Consider the following 16,808-nt stretch of genomic DNA (forward strand, 5'->3'; position numbering starts at 1 on the left):
AAGTGTTTATTGTTGTTCTAGTCCACTGAGTTGGGGCAGTTAGTTACACAGCAATAGATTAACAATGGATCTAGCCAAAATTGTGATATAATCGTAATGGGAGGAAAATGGACCTCTCAAAATCTACCCACCTAAATATGTAAAGTGAATTGTCTATGGTCATGTTAATGTAGGGAGGCAATACATTTTTTCATATTTTTCACAGTGATAGACTGATAACATATAACTAGCATTCTTTGCACTCTGTCTTTAAAAATGAGTAGACAGGGCTTCCCTGGTGGCGCAGTGGTTGAGAGTACGCCTGCCGATGCAGGGGACACGGGTTCGTGCCCAGGTCCAGGAGGATCCCACATGCCACGGAGCGGCTGGGCCCGTGAGCCATGGCCGCTGAGCCTGCGCGTCCGGAGCCTGTGCTCCGCAACGGGAGAGGCCACAACAGTGAGAGGCCCGCGTACCACCAAAAAAAAAAAAAAGTGCTTAAAAAAAAAAGAAGAGTAGACATGGATTAAAAGCAAAGAATTTTAGAGATGGGAGGAAAATAAGAGATTATGTAATTCACGTCTTCTGTTTAGAGGGAATTTTAGAAATAGTAGGTACACAATATATGGTTTTGGTGTATGTACGACATACATCTATTTATTCTGAAGGTATTATTTAAAATTTTGATTTATCAAAATAATACCTATACATAGTTAAACAATCCAATATTACTAATATCTTTCTTATCAAAAACAGTCCTATCCATTTTTGTATCCCAAGACAGCCACTTTTACCTTTTAACATGAATCTTCTGATAATCACCCTCATAGTTTCAGATAATGAGATTATACTATTGTTTCTCGATTTATTAGCTTTAGAGAGTATTTACTGACTTTGCATTATGATCATGGAGAATTTCTTTCTTAACCCAACTTCTCCAATTTCCCAGTAGAATTACAATTTTCAGTTAAGCCAGTGCTTAATATTTACACCATAAATATAAATAGTTTTCACTGCTGAGTCAGGTAATATACAATGATTATCTGTCTTCATATGGACGTTTGTTTTCTTGGAGTTAATTATTTCCTTTTCTTTATTTTGCTTAATTTTCTATATATGTACAGCTTGTTTGGTACTCATGTATTAACAGATCCGATGAATGCCCGGCAATCATTGTTTCAAATTCAAACACATCATATAATCCATCCGACCCACAGCCTTCTGTCCTCTTGCTCAAATAGGGACAGTGGCTCTCTAGACTAGCTGTCATGTTAGGACTTTCCTTAGCCATTCTGGTTTGGGGATTGTTTTTGAAAGATTTTGCAAATGTGAATATAACTAGAAGGAGGAAGCATTAGTATTTTAAAGAGAATCCTAAATTATTAATGTATACTGTTTCTATGTCCTAGATTCACCAGCCTGTGAGGTCACATAAAATGAATTCACTTTTGCTTTTGATGCCCAAGGTATAGGGGCTCAAGTCTTCACAGTTTGAATGCAAGATCTTAGCACCTTTGCAACATTGCAACTTTGCAAAGTGCCCTCTGAGTTTTTCTGGGGGTCCACAAAAGGGATATACTTACTAACTAGTCTATCCACTGGTTACCACAAGGCACTTGCCGTGTTTTTCCTCTTCTGCTGTGACCCCCTGGCCGATGTGTATCGCCCTGAATGCTGTTTGAAGGGGCTGATGGTCTCCCTCACTGCTGATGGTATTGCTCGTAAGATAGATGTTATATTTGCCAAGGGTGTTTTTTCCTGATGTCGCCATTGCCAGGAACACCAGGGGTACTAGGCTTGATGGGAGGTAGTTAGACTGACCCTTTCCCCACTTCCACGCCGCTTTCCTACTCCCCCTCCTCCATTGCTCAAAATCCAGGGTTTATAGACTCTTTCGGCTTCTCCTTTTTGTAGTTTCATACTTACACACCTGCCCATAGCTCCTCTGTCCAATCCAATGATAATCAACAGTCACAACCAGCTGCTAAGCACCGATTTCAGCAGGGACAACACAAAAGCCAGAAGGCTCAGAAACATAGCTCAGCCACATAACTTATTCCCAAACCAGAATGTTCAACATTCATATTCTAGTGAGGTTCTCAAGCCAGAGAAACAGTCAGCTTTAAAGTGAGATGAAGTCTTCATTCTGGAGATGGAACAGTAACTTGCAGCTTTCAAATAATGGACCGCTTTCTCTGCTAAACAAGATTTTAAATGCCTTAGCATCTCCTCTCAATCCAAGCACCATATTGCCAATCTTTAAACACATATGTCCATATTCTTTTAGAAACCCCAAAGAGTTTTTTTTCTTTGGGTAAATTTGGAAGCCTTCTATTGCTATCTGTAAGTAATCAAACAGAATTGAAATACTAAATATTTCAGACTACTAATTCAGACTGACCTTTGCTCTAAACACTGTCTAAACTTGCTCAGTTAGCATTTCCAAAGAATACTTAAAAGTGGAGATGCCACCAACAGGAGAGCTGCCAGCAGACCACAGAAGAGGAAAGGCCTTTTCTTGTGAGGTTTAAAGCACTACCGTGCTGGTCTTTTGGGCCAAATGAGAGAATGGTTTTCAAAACAAAGGCCATGTTATTCCAGCAAAACATTTCAGGTGGTACCCAAGACCCTTCATCATCTTCCCCTGCCTTCCTGGCCAGTGCCATCCCCCCCTCTTTAATGTTCCAGTTTTCTTCATTTAGTGGATGAGGACAGTTAGAGTCACACTTTACCTAGTCAGTAAGAAGTAGAGCCAGGATTTTAACCCAGGTGAATTTGACCTCAAAACTGGTGGCTCTTTCCTGCTTACCTCATCGTGATGTGTCACTTCCTTACGGTCACTACAGAGGCGACCGTAAGGAAGAAGAATTTATCTGAGGAGCTACCCAGCCATGTGGCTTATCTGGGATTTCCTTGGCGTACATCCATAATGGCTCCCTGCTGATACATGGTCTATGTTGCAGGAGGTTCTGGATTGGATACCCTGTGCAAGCAGACCTAATCCCGAACCTCACTGTCCCTCCTTTTTCTTCTAATGCCTTTTCTCCCATCCCTTTTTCAAAGAGAGACCAAGCAACTGGTTGCTGATCCTGTACTCTGCTCCCCATAAGTCACCCAAATGGCAGCCCTGGCTTACCTTTCCTACGACATCTGTTAATAGCTTCAGGGCCAGAGGATCATGAACCAAGGAGTCCGTGTAAAAGGAGCCAAGGTATTTCTTTGGGTTGGTTGGATTGTCCTGGGCACACAGATCTGGACGCATGCTGAATCCATGGGAGATTCTTCCTACTGTGTAGGGGAAGGAACCACCTGCAAGTAAAGCCCATTCCTGAGGGACTAGGGTTAATTGAAAAGGATTCTTTTCAACCCTCATGTTGTATGCAAAGAGAAGTTACTGTAGCCCAGCTAGTTAACTGTATTTACAAAGGATCTACTGGGTTCCAAATGTGAGAGAAGACCCAGAAAAAAGAATAAAGTTTAACTCATCTAGAAATTCAGATTTAAGGAATTTATCCTAAAGAGAGAAGACAAGTGTATAAAGATGTGTGGTCAAGGTTTTCAAATGTAGCTTGGTTATAATAGAAAAATACAGAGGGAGCCTTTCAGTTGGGGAATATCTAAATAATGACGGTATATCCATAAAATGCATTGTCATGTATACAGCCATCAAAAATGATGAAGCTCTGTACTCCCTGACATGGAAAGATGTCTCCATGTGCTGTTGAGAAGGAAAAGCGGATTAGAGAACAGTGTGTATAGTTTGATATTGTGTGTGTGTATTCAAGGGTCACAAACTCACTTACCTACAGGGACCAAGCAGGAAATGGAAATGAATGAAACAGGCCTGTTTGTAAACAATAGTGAATGGTAGGGACTATTGCAAACTGGAGAGCTTGTGGTAGCTTGTGGTCTGACGAGAGATTTAAATGAAAAACAAAACAAAATCAAGTAAACTGTGCCAACCAAACTAAACTTGTCTGCAGAAATGGAATTTGGTCCTTGAACCATCATATACTTTAGAACAACTACCAGGACTAAATTGTGTCCCTCCAAAATTGTGTCCCTGACCCCCAATGTGACTGTACTTGTAGATAAAGCCTTTAAGGAGATAATGAAGCTTAAATGAGGTCATAAGGTGGGACCCTCATCCTACAGGACTGGTGTCCTCATAAGAAGAGGAAGAGACATAGGAACTCTCTGTCTCTCTTCCTGTGAACACACAAAGAAACGGCCATGTGGGGACACAGTAAGAAGGCGGCCTTCTGTAATCCAGGAAGAGAGACCGCACTAAAAACCAGCTGCACTGGCATCTTGATCTGGGAACTCCATAACTGTGAGAAAATACATTTCTGTTATTTAAGCTGCCCAGTCTGCGGTCACATTCTGTTATGGCAGCCCAAGCTGACTAATACAGATAGGGTCTTACCTCCATGTGCAAAACATACTTTCAGTTTAGGAAACTTCTCGAACACTCCACCCATGATCATGGAGCAAATGGCTGTGGTGGTCTCTGCGGGCATTCCTGGAAGAAGAAACAGTCATGACGTATAGCGCTTGTCATCACGAGCAAGAAGTTCAGTGATGTTAATGGCAGGGGAATGGGACCTTGCTGAGAAGCGCAGGGTCCCTGTGCCCTAGCATGGCTTGGTTGTACGCAGGCCACGACTTTGGCAAGCAGAAACCATCTGACACTTCCTATTTGCCACTTGCAAGTAGAGTCATCTAATGGCTAGAAGAGTCAAGGAGCCAGAGGACCTGTCTTTTGTCCTGATTCTCCCAGCTTCCATTTTGTGTGCAGTGGGGCAAGCAGAGTACAGTGAGTCTAGACTGAACCCTTTCTCCTCCAGTTGTTTGCTTCTTGGCCTTTGACAAGTAATTTAATGCCCCCGAGTCTGGGCTTCTTCACCTGGTAAATGGGGACAGTGTTGCCCATCTTGGAAGGCTGTTGTGGAACCTTGCAAGTGATGATGCTGGGAAAGTTCTTGGCCAGAGCTTCACATTGGAGGGGCTTGACAAATATGATTTGCCTCCCTGCTTTAATTTCCTCATCTGTAAACTGGGGTTAAGAATGGTTAGTTCTTGCCACTTAGTGAATGCTCAATAGATATTAACTAATATTAATATTCCTGCCAAATCTTTACTGCTTCTTGGAGTTGAGGTTGAAAATAACTGGATTAAAATGAGTTATTTCAAGTGCTTTGTGCTTCTAGAAGAAGCAGCTGGTCCATGCCTGATGCCTTCACCTCCATGGAGTCCATCTGGGCTATATTTCCAGATGACTGCTTTTCAGACTGTGATTAAGAAATCTCTGGGGGCTCTGTGACTGAGCCCTAGGCCTTCTGGGGAAGCCTGATTCTCTGGCTGCCTAGTGGGCCTTTACTGGTTGTTCATCCTGCCTTAGGCCTGTCACTGTTCCATGGACAGAGATGCCCCTGGCTCCCTGGATCCTTGGCCTCTTGAGAATTCTGGAAGCATGATGGATTCACATCTGTCTGGGAGTGGTTTGTGGGCAGAGTTTCCTGCAGGCGGGGGAATAGACAGCATCCCTTCCCTTTGGTCCTGTGATTCTGCTTTCCATTAACTACCTGGACAAAAACCCCACAATTGTCTATATAGGAGCCAAAGTGGAATATTTATAATGTAAATTGGATCATGGCCCTGCCCTGCTGGGAATCCTCCAGTCTCCTAAAGACCGCCTTTGCATCCAGTATAAAATTCAGAAATTAGCCTGTTTGTTTATGACCTGTGTACTTGTCAACTCAGGCTTCAGGGGGGCAGAGGTTTTGTCCATGTCTGGTACATCTTCAGTGCCTGGTGTGCTAGAAAGGATCAATATATGTGTTGCATAATGAGGGATGAAACGATCCTCTATGTAAATGCTCTCCTTTGTTTTTCATGTGGGAAGTTGCAATGCAAATAAGTTTGTGGAACTTGTCAAAGTGTTGTGTGAATTAGGATGAGGTTTTCTTAGAAGCCAGAGAGCACAGGGGCTACTTAGTTTATCTCTTCCGACTAATTGTTGCTCAAGAATTTGGTGGGGGATGGGTAGGAAGCTGCCTTACTAAACACATTCAGTCTCCAAAAGCAATAACAAGGGCATGAAATGTCAGAGCAGAAAGAGAATCCGGACCAGCTCCTATCCAGAGCTTGGTAGGCTCAGTAAAGGTCTCTCCTCTTTGCCCTTCCCTTACCCTCAGGTGGAACCATGGGTGAACAGTGCAGGTGGCAAAGAACAGGTAACAGGGGACTTGAAAGCCTGGTCATCTGCAATCTAGGGTCTCAGATCCTTAGGCGGTAGAAGCTGACCTTCTTTCTGCTTGTAACTCCAGGGTTCTCATTTGTAAGGGCTGATGCGATCATTGCCTTCTAAACATCTATTAGACAGGCATGGCTACTTTTTTGCAGAGCCTTTTTGGGAGTCTGTGTAGTGAGGTGGTGGCTTTGGAGTCAGACAGATCTATGTAAATTCCATTTTCACTTTTTAACTATGTGACCTGCACAACTTAACCACTTCGAGACTCAGTTTCTCCATCTGTAAAATGGCTATTACAGGGAATTCCCTGGTGGTCCAGTGGTTAGGACTCCGAGTTTCCACTTCAGGGGGCACGGGTTTGATCCCTGGTTGGGGAGCTAAGATAACCTGCAAGCCATGTGGCCCAGCCAAAAAAAAAACAAACAAAAAACTGGCTATTATAGTGTCAACCTCATAAAGTTTTGTGTGGATAAGATTAAAATTAAATGAGGTAATCTAACTGAATCACTTTGCTGTATACCTGAAACATTGTAAATCAACTATACTTCAATTTAAAAAATTAAATGAGGTAATACATATAGCACTATCTGAGTAAGAGCTCAATAACTCACAATCCTGTTAGTTATTCATACTTTCTCTCTTTGACATAATAGGGTCCCATAGATAATTGGAAAAAACTAAGGGCTTGACTCTCTTTTCCAGATCCCAAGCTGACACAAACCTATGAGCCAAGGGAACCAGTATTTGGCCATCCGTCCATCCATCTGCATGTCCCAGGGGTGCACAAATAGGGAACAGTTCAGCTTTTCAGCCTCCTTCAAAGAAGCAATGAGAGAGTGAGGGGGTTATTTGGATGAGCCAGCAAATTATAGGGCCCTATTTTAGGGTATTGCTTTTCTCTGGGTCTATATTGATCTGAATAAATAAACTAAAATATTTTTGAAATTTTTTCTGATCTATATAAAAGAATATTGATAAACTCTGCTCCTGCTTGGCAACTAAAAAGAACACTTAGAATTAACAAGGGTGTTGGTGGATTTACCATTGAGGTTGATGAAACATCTACCCTTGAAACACTTTGGCTGAGAGCAAAACACTCAAGGACTGATCTCACACCTCAAACGTGAGGAAATTTCCCCTTCTGGTTCCTGTTTGGTCCCCTCTTTCGGAAGGACTGCTTAGATTGTAGTGTTGAAGTCAGGGGTGGAGTGTTCCCTCCTCTCCCTCTCTTGGAAACCCGACGATGTGGAAAGTGAGGAAGTGATGGGTTGGGAGCCAGGGGCTCATAACTGGCCTGACCTACGCCATCTGGCCACTCCGAGCCTGACACTGGGTGGGAATTCTGGGATCTACAGGCACTCACAAAGCCTCAGGACCACAGCTGAGCGCCTGAAGAGTCCGCTGTGTATGAGATGACTTTAGAAAGGAAAGAGCTCTCAGTGCCTCAGCCAGGCAGGTACTGAAAAGACTGTCATGAGCAAACCTGCTCCAGGACCTTCTGGGAAATAGAAATACCATCTGGAGGAAATGACCTTTATTCGACACAATGGTTAATTAGAAAAAGTCCTCACAACAGGCTTTTAATATTAGTTGCTTGTCAAGGTTCAAAACAGATTTTCCTTGGACCATTTCTTTTCCAAATATATTGGGGTGCTGGGGTGAATCATCCTACCTCTACATATAAACATTTGGGCTAACCAGGCTGATGCAATGTGACTTGTGTACATAAGCCTTTTCAAAATGGAGAAATAATCCCGGGACAATAGGGGATTCTGGAAGTGGCAGGCAACGGGCAGATTGAAGAAAGCCCTCCTAAATCAACAGATTCTGGGGAGCAGAAGAGATAGAAATCTTTTGAAGGGAGAGGAGCTGATTGGTTTCTAATAACGGATGCAGGCTGGAAAGAGTATCAACTTCTTGGGATGGTTTGGGCTTGACAAAGGCATGTGATCCTGGTATCTTGGTGGGATTTCACTCCTCATAAGGATAAAGCTTTATTCTGTGTACGTGTGATGGTTCATTTCTATTCAATTCAAATTAACAAATATTTCTGATCACCTTCTGCATGTGAGACATTGTAGAGAATATAAAAAGAAGCCACTTATACCCTCAAAATCATGATAGTTTAAATTTAGTGAGCACTTACCATGTGCCAAAGCTGTTTATATATATATGTATATATGTATATTTTATATATAATATATATCCTATGTATATTATATACTACTATGCATTTTATATATATTATATATACTCATATATTTTTGTATATTATATTTATTTTATACATAGCATATTTTATACATAGCATAGCATAGCATATTTTATACATAGCATATTTTATACATAACAATTGTTAACTAGTTTAATCCTTTATGAGATGAGCACTTTCATTACTCCCATTTTATATAACATATGTATTATTATATATTTACATATTATATATAATATCTAATTTTATATATTTAATATATATTTTTAATATATATAGCAATTTTACAATTGTTAACTAGTTTAATCCTTTATGAGATGAGTACTTTTATTACTCCCATTTTAAAGAGAAGGAAACTAAGGCAGATAGAGGCTAAGTAACTTACTCAGGTCTTCTGGCTGATAAATGATAGGCAGTCTGCCACTACCACTCTGTTTGCTTCGTACTCACCACAAAATCATTTTTGTACCTGAAAACTGACCTGAGCGTGTGCTGTTGGTTTTGCTCACTAAGAAGGGAGGTCTAGGAGATAAGGGGGACAGTTGGGTGCTCTGGAGCTCAGGCTGCCCTCGAGATGACGAAGCCAACTTGGCTTACAGAAACTCCTCTCATTTGTTTCAGCACGTTACTGATGCGAGTTAGATAGTGCTAAGGCTGGGAAGTCTTGCTAACCAAACAAATGTGCTATCAACTCCAGGACATCACAAGTCACGTGGGGCCAGGATGCTCTTTTGAATCCCCACAGAGACTGGTATCCCCCAAAACAGCCTAGTTAGAATGATTGATTGAGCTGGTCACATAAATGAAAATATCCATTTGGACCCCAATGGGCTGCTATTGCGTTCTGAGCCCCTTAGTAATTCATAAAGCCGATTCCAGTGAATCCTAAAATGACCTACAGCTGAAGGCTTGCTCATACTGTGCTGAAACAATTTGGATGCACAAGTAAATACATCCTCTTTCAGAGCTCATTAAAGTTTCTAGAAAACATTCACTGGATCAGTTCAGCCACTGCAGCCAATCATCTTCTGGGAGTCTGATATTTAGAGGAACATTAACTAAATCTTTCAGGTCATTAGGAGGCAATTTAACAGGCAGTCCCCCAGCTGGTGGGCAGTGTCCACAGATACAGGCATGGAATGCATTCTGCATGTAGTCAGAGCTCAATAAATATTAAATGAATAAATCATCAGTGATTATATTGCCTGATGAGTCTACCAACATCTACTTAATTCATTATTGAAGATTTTGCATTTACAGTGAAAATAACAGAAAATGATACTATTATAATTCTAGGAGGCAAGTAAGAAATTTTTTAAAAATGCAATTGAATAAAGAATTATGCATCTTGAATCCTGGAATTAAGGAAAGCAGATTTATGTACAGAAAGAACAGAAGGTAGAGAGGACCATGGGACTGTGGACACTTCTGTTGGATATTTCAGAAATGGATGGCACTGTGTTTTTGAAAATGTATCTCATTATGCAATATTTCAAATATAGAAAGTTATAAACAACTAAAATGAACACCCATATATTTACCATCTAGTTTCATCAAATGTTAACATTTTGATGGCATTATTTTTGTTGCATATTTTTATTATACTACATTTAAAAAATATATGGCTTAAAAAGTATCTTAATTGCGGGTTGGTTAAATAAAACATATCCATATATTGGAATATTATGCAGATTGAGAGAATTTTCACTTAGGTTGGAAATTCTCAATTAGGATACAAAATCGCATGTTTAGGGGCTTCCCTGGTGGCACAGTGGTTAAGAATCTGCCTGCCAATGCAGGGGACACAGGTTTGAGCCCTGGTCCGGGAAGATCCCACATGCCGCAGAGCAGCTAAGCCCGTGCACCACAACTACTAAGCCTGTGCTCTAGAGCCCGCGAGCCACAACTACTGAGCCCATGTGCCACAACTACTGAAGCTTGCGTGCCTAGAGCCCATGCTCCGCAACAAGAGAAGCCACCACAATGAAAAGCCTGCGCACCACAACGAGGAGTAGCCCCTGCTCGCTGCAACTAGAGAAAAGCCTGCACACAGCATCAAAGACCCAATGCAGGCAAAAATTAAAAAAATAAAAACATTATTAAAAAATCACATGCATAGTGTATTTCCAATTTCATTAAAATATAAAATATGCAGATGTATGCAAATAAAAAGATAAATGGGGCTTCCCTGGTGGCGCAGTGGTTGAGAGTCCGCCTGCCGATGCAGGGGACATGGGTTCGTGCCCCGGTCTGGGAAGATCCCACATGCCGCAGAGCGGCTGGGCCCCTGAGCCATGGCCGCTGAGCCTGCACATCCAGAGCCTGTGCTCCGCAACAGGAGAGGCCACAACAGTGAGAGGCCCGCGTACCGCAAAAAAAAAAAAAGAAAAAAAGAGAAATGAAATGTACTATTAACAGTGTTTACTCATCTTTGGGTGGCAGAATTATGGGTTCTTTTTGTTTTCCTATTTATTTAAAGTATAGTTCATTTACGATATTGTGTTAGTTTCAGGTGTACAGCATAGTGATTTGGTTTGTTTTTTGCAGATTCTATTCCATTACAGGTTATTACAAGATATTGGGTATAATTCCTTGTGCTATACAGTAAATCCTTGATGCTTATTTATTTTATGTATAGCTGTTTTCCTCTTTAAACATTTTTGTATTTTCTGCAGATTCTTCTAAATTATTTCATAATTTTGAAAAATGATAAGAACTTTTTTCCAAAGCAAAAACAAATACTTCGGGGTATGTCATTAACCTGATTCTTTTGCACAGTGGCTGTGGTGAGGGTAGTATTTTGGCTTCCAAATGAAACTTTTTTTTCCAGTTTACATAACCTCTTTATTTAAAAAAAATTTTTTTAATTTTTAGTTTATATTGGAGCACAGTTGATTAACAATGTTGGGTTAGTTTCAGGTGTACGGCAAAGTGATTCAGTTGAGCATATACATGTATCTATTCTTTTTCAAATTCTTTTCCCATTTAGGTTATTACAGAATATTGAACAGAGTTCCCTGTGCTATACAGTAGGTCCTGGTTGGTTATCTATTTTATTCCAAATGAAACTTTAAAAGGAGATCAAGGGGGCTAGAAAGAAGAGAGATTTCACTGAGTTAACTTAGGGCTGGCCTGGGAAGCATTTCCACCTGTCCCTCTTCTAGTAGGATGGCCCACTTATTTGGGGGAGCTCTTTCCACATTTCCCCCTACATCTAGCATGTCATCAGGCATCTCTCCCACCCAGGGACACCGAGCACAGTGCCTGGCCACGCTCCGAGAGTGAGTGCCACGTACTCACCGCGTACACTGGGAAGAGTTCCTGGGCGTTCAGGTCCCACTCGTTGATGTGGGAGCCAATCTGAACCCCCGGAAAGCCCAGCTGCTTCACACAGCGCTCCAGCTCCTTGACCGCCAGCCCAGGGGCCTGCATGGGCAATGTCCCCAGACCCACAAACCTCCTTGGGTTGCTCGCAACAGTGGCAGCTAGGTCATTGTTTAGAAGCTGGCACAGCTCTAAAGTGTCCTGAGGTTTCGCCTGGTGGAGACAGGTAAGGGAAAGCACATGGTTCAAAACTTGCTTCTTTAGATATTTACTCTGATCAGCACCTCCTCAGGGCTCAGTCATTTGTCACTCTCAGTGGCTTTACCCCTCAGAAAGCTGAAGGACAGCCTGAGTTAGGCCTTGGCCACAGGAGACCCAGAAGCCATTCATTGCCAAGGCAAAGAAAACTGCTAGCATATTGCTGATTAATTAGAAAAACTGGGGCTGTAATCAGAAGGGCCTGGAATCCTACACTAGACATGGAATGAGGGTGGGCCACCCCACCAACTGCAGACAGGAGTCTGCAGGGCTGCACACCTAGGCATCCCCCCTCCCAACCCCAGGAGCTGGGCCTGGTGAGGGCCCGATTTCAGGGCACCTCCTTGTCACGCCTCCTCAGAGGATGCCGGGCTGCTTATGGACCTCTCCTGTTCCTGTCTGTCCTTCTCTGTGTCCTTCCTGTTGGCAGTGACACTCAAGAGTAATCTCTCCGCTATTGCTGTCTTTCAACATCATCCCACCCCACTGCTAAGAATTTGGTATTCGCCTGCAATCCCAGTTGCCCAGTCAGAATAGCACCCAGTCTGGTAAATTCAGGTATCTCGAGGTCTTAGGGGATTTTAAGTAGTGAATCTCATGATAGGAACAGATAAGGATTGAATCACTAATACTAGAATCATGAGCACAGGTGGAGGAAGTAAGTGTGAGCAGGTGGTATTTCCATTGCTTATTAAATAACAACACGTGTGAATGTTTATTTGGTTGAGAGGGTACTTAGTGCACCCCCAACTATGTACAAAAATGTCCTTCCACAGGCTTGCCATCATGCCTGAAACTTTTAGCACTCAAGACTTAGTCACTCGGGGAAAGGCATCCAACTCTAGGAATCCTGTTTTGAATTGTATATTTCCATGGGAGAGGCAACATATTAGGCCATTATCATCACTTCCCCTGCCTCAAAATCATTATCCCTTTTGAATAAGCTGGCTTGTCAGTTACTAAGCTAGGCACCGCAGGAATGTCAGCAGACAGGTCAGTTCTGACGGAGATTAAGGTTGGGTCTAGAACTGTGCTGTCCAGTGGAAATGCAATTCGAGTCACATAGCAACCTGCAGCCATTGGCTACCATACTGGACCGTGCAGGTCAAGAGCAAGGACATGACTAGGAAGACAGGCCTGGGAGGGGACGGTGTGGTGTGAGAAGCTGAGGGACCCTGCTGATCTCTGAAGGGGTGGAGAGTTGGGTGGGCAATGTTCGAGACTTGAGGCATTTGTCTACTTGCTAGGGAGCTGGACGTGATTGAGCCTTCGCCCACCAAGGAGATGGTTTGAGGTTTCACACTCACCCAGTAGCTAAACATGACGGGAACAGTGGAAAGGGCTTGCACGGTCACTCCTAGACACAGACACAAAGGCAAAGCTAATGAGAAGAATGGCCCGGGCACTCCGACATTTCCCAGGGCTGAGGAGCCCAGCAAGTCTCCGTCCCACCGTCTTTCCTCTCTCCCCTCCCTCGCTGCTTCTCCCTGTCCCCCTTCTCGCAGGGTCTCTGTCCCAGGCTTCCCTCATCCCTCGGCGTCAGTTCTAAGGAGAGGAGTAAAGGCTGGACAGAAGTGAGATCATTCAAGAAAAACTAAAAAGCAGTTTTTCAAAGGTGTTTTCCAACCCTCCTTCCTGTGAAGTTTTATTTAAGCAAGACATTTCCCAATCAATTTTTTTAGGACTTTTCATCTTAGGTCATGCATGACAGACTGTATTTCTCAGGCACCTTCCTGGCCCCTTTAATTCATCTCCTAAGTGAGCATGGGTAGAGTCCCACTGTCTGGAATGCCCAGAATGAGACCCTGAGTGTGGTTCCAGAATCCAGCATCCAGGATGCCTACAATCTCTTATCTTCACACTTCTGGAGCTGGGTTATCAGGAGAGATGCTGCCAAAGCAATGGTGGCTCCTCTTTCCCTCATACCCACGTCCAACCCAGCAGCAAGTCCTGTTAGCTCTACTCCAGTTCCTTTCATGTGCTCACCTCTCCCCATCTCCTGCCACTGCCTGGTCCAAGCCACCAGTATTTCCTACGTGGACCACTGCAGAAGCTTCTGAGCTGGTCTCCGACTACCACTCTTGTCCTCTTACAGTTTGTTCTACACTTGGAAGCCAGGGTAAGGGTTAAAACTTAGATCAACTCACTACCTTGCTCAAAACTTCCAAGCACTTTTCATCACATTCAGAGTAAACTCCAAACTTGAACACGGTCTATAAGGCTCCGTCTCTCCTGGGAGCTCACGTTGAGCTTCATAGACCTCCTGCCTGTTCTTTGGAGTGCTTTCCTGCCCCAGGACCCTTGCACTGCTGTTTCATCTGCCTGGAATGCCCTCCTTATGGCTCATCACAGGACGAGCTCCTTTTTACCCTAAGGTCTCCGTTCAAATGTCAGATCCTCAGAGAGGCCTTCCCCAACTCCATCCACTCTCTATCCCATTGTTCTGTTCCTTTCCTTTTCTGATAACTTATTACAGTCTGTCATGACTGTGGTTGTTTATCCTGTGCCATGCCCTACTTGAATTTCAACACCACATGCACCTGTCTGTCCATGTTCTATCCTTAACATACCCAATATATGAATAAATAAATCATTGTTTAGTGAGGACTAGACACTACAGCGTTTGATTAGAGAGCATTGTTAAACATTGTCACAGATACGATTTGTATTCAGTGATTAGTATACAACAGATAAACGCCGTTCAATTATAAAATCTTTACATTTACACAAATGCTTTTTCTTACATTACTGTATTTCATTTTATAGATTAGATCACATGGCCTGCAAGTGGTGGGATGAGGCTGCTGTCCAGCCTTGCACCTTCTGTATACCCCAGTGGCCATCACTTGTCACCATATTTTATATTAACATAGTAAATTGCATTATTTATGTGTTGGTTGATTTGGACACATGTTCTTTGGTTTCTGGGAATCAAGAGGGGAAAAAAACAAGTCTAACCCAATGAGAGCTGATTGTTTTTAAAGTGGTGTTTAACAGTTTGGCAATAGCACAGTGTTCCCCAGACTCACCTGCTGCGTAAAATGGCTATAGGGGCCAGGGGGTGGAGGGAAGAGAACATTGTAAAAACAAATTCCTAGGCCCTCCTTTGGAAACTGTGACTCAATGGATGGGCCCTGAAAAAAGGTTTTAATAAACACCCCAGGCAGGTCTCATCCTGAGGGAGGCTTGGGAAAAGCTCCCTTGGGAAAAGTGATGGAATGAGAGAGACAGTCCTAGGTATAATTCTAGCTCTGCCATTTACTGCTGTGTAATCCCGAGCAAACCACTTCACCTCCTAATACCCCTCAGGTGGCACTAGGTACAACAATGCCTGCCACATAGAGATGTGATGAAGTAAACCAGGGACTGCAATTACATATTTCTCCCTGTGAAGATGGCATGGCTTGCTGGAACCTTCTGTGCTGTGCCTTCATCATTCTTTTACCTCGGCAGAGGCAGTAGGATGCACCTGTTAAGCACTTGGATCCAGACTGCCTGGGTTCAAATCTCGGCTTTCCCCCCTACAAGTTGTGCGATCTTGGACAAATTGCTTAACCTCTGTTCCTCAGTTTCTTCATCTGTAAAATGGGCATAGTAATAGATGCCACCTACGATGGTTGTTATAGGAATTGAGTTAATACATGTCAGGTGCTGAGAACAGTACCTGGCACAAAGAAAAATGCTCAGCAAGGGGTAGACTTGACTGTCCTCCTAAGGATAGCTGTGGAATGAAACAAACAACAAAAACCAAAGGAGACACTCTTCACCTAAACTGCAGTCGGGAGCAATGGTTCTGACACCAGTCATCTGAGTCTCCTTTCCACTAGTTTTCTCCTTGAGAGGTGGGAGCTGCTTGTGCTTCACATTTAGAGTAAGACCTTTGCTGTCTTTGCTGTCAGTCTGAAAAGCTGTTCTCTCTCAGTGCCCCTACCACCCCCGTTCTAGTACATGGGGCATATATACTATGTTCTATGGAATGGTCTACAGAAGTGCTTCAGGGTTTCCGCAAAGTTCAATTTGAATGCAATTTAGATGTACTTTTAATTATTTAAAAAAATCTATAAAGCAATATCTAGCCTAAAGTAGCTATACCAAATTCTAACATGCCAGAGACCACCTCCTTATTTGGGGCTGATATCTATGAACTTGTTTTATGCAGACCTTGGAATAAAATGTCTCCTGCCATCTCTGTGTGTATTTTTTGAACTTCTTATACATTTGTCCTTGGTTAGGAAGGTGGTAGTTCTAAAGGGCTCTTTTATTTGTGTGTGTGAATTGTTTGTTTTCTGGATTAAATCTAGACCACTGATGTCAAAATTTAGGCCTGATAGTGTTGTCATGGGGAGTTCCCCATCACAGTCTCTGGGCAGATCCCACGCGTGTTCAGAAGGCTGGGTTCTCTCATTGGAGCACGCTCTCCTTGGTGGCACGGTCAATCAGGTAGTAACAAGTGAAAGTACAATGCGTCTGTCATGCCACATTTTTATTTTACTACTTTATTATGTTTTATTTTGTTTTATCTTATCCCCTACCCATCATACCATATTTTAGATAGGCTTTCATAATTCTTTTAAATTATGGGGATTTGTTTGATTTTAAAATATGGGATGAGGAATGCAAGCAGTTCTTAGAAATGGTTAGTGACTCAGCTTGGAAACAAAAATTTCCTCATTCTCCCCTTTCGAATTTCTGGCTTGGTTTCATTGTAGAGTATTCTGAGATTACATGATTAACTTTTTTGTAAACTGCTCCCGTTTCCACCCCTTATGTGTCAGTGGGGAC

The 16,808-nt window shown here is 42.7% G+C and overlaps 1 protein-coding gene across 2 annotated transcripts in view; it reads right to left on the reverse strand.

The window, feature by feature from the left end:
* The window catches only part of ACMSD (aminocarboxymuconate semialdehyde decarboxylase), a 63,472-nt gene that overhangs the window by 27,245 nt on the left and 19,419 nt on the right, over positions 1-16,808 (reverse strand). The window contains exons 4-8 of one of the 2 annotated variants that reach the window (XM_030850104.2): positions 13,334-13,383; positions 11,745-11,981; positions 6,954-7,047; positions 4,406-4,501; positions 3,116-3,288 (exon numbers count right to left, since the gene is read on the reverse strand). In XM_030850104.2, coding sequence (XP_030705964.1) covers positions 3,116-3,288; positions 4,406-4,501; positions 6,954-7,047; positions 11,745-11,981; positions 13,334-13,383 — 650 coding nt within the window. The remainder of the gene's footprint in view (positions 1-3,115; positions 3,289-4,405; positions 4,502-6,953; positions 7,048-11,744; positions 11,982-13,333; positions 13,384-16,808) is intronic. The other variant, XM_030850105.2, reaches the window with a different exon arrangement.

This window comes from Globicephala melas, chromosome 7 (genome assembly GCF_963455315.2).
Source record: "Globicephala melas chromosome 7, mGloMel1.2, whole genome shotgun sequence".
Classification (NCBI taxonomy): domain Eukaryota; kingdom Metazoa; phylum Chordata; class Mammalia; order Artiodactyla; family Delphinidae; genus Globicephala; species Globicephala melas.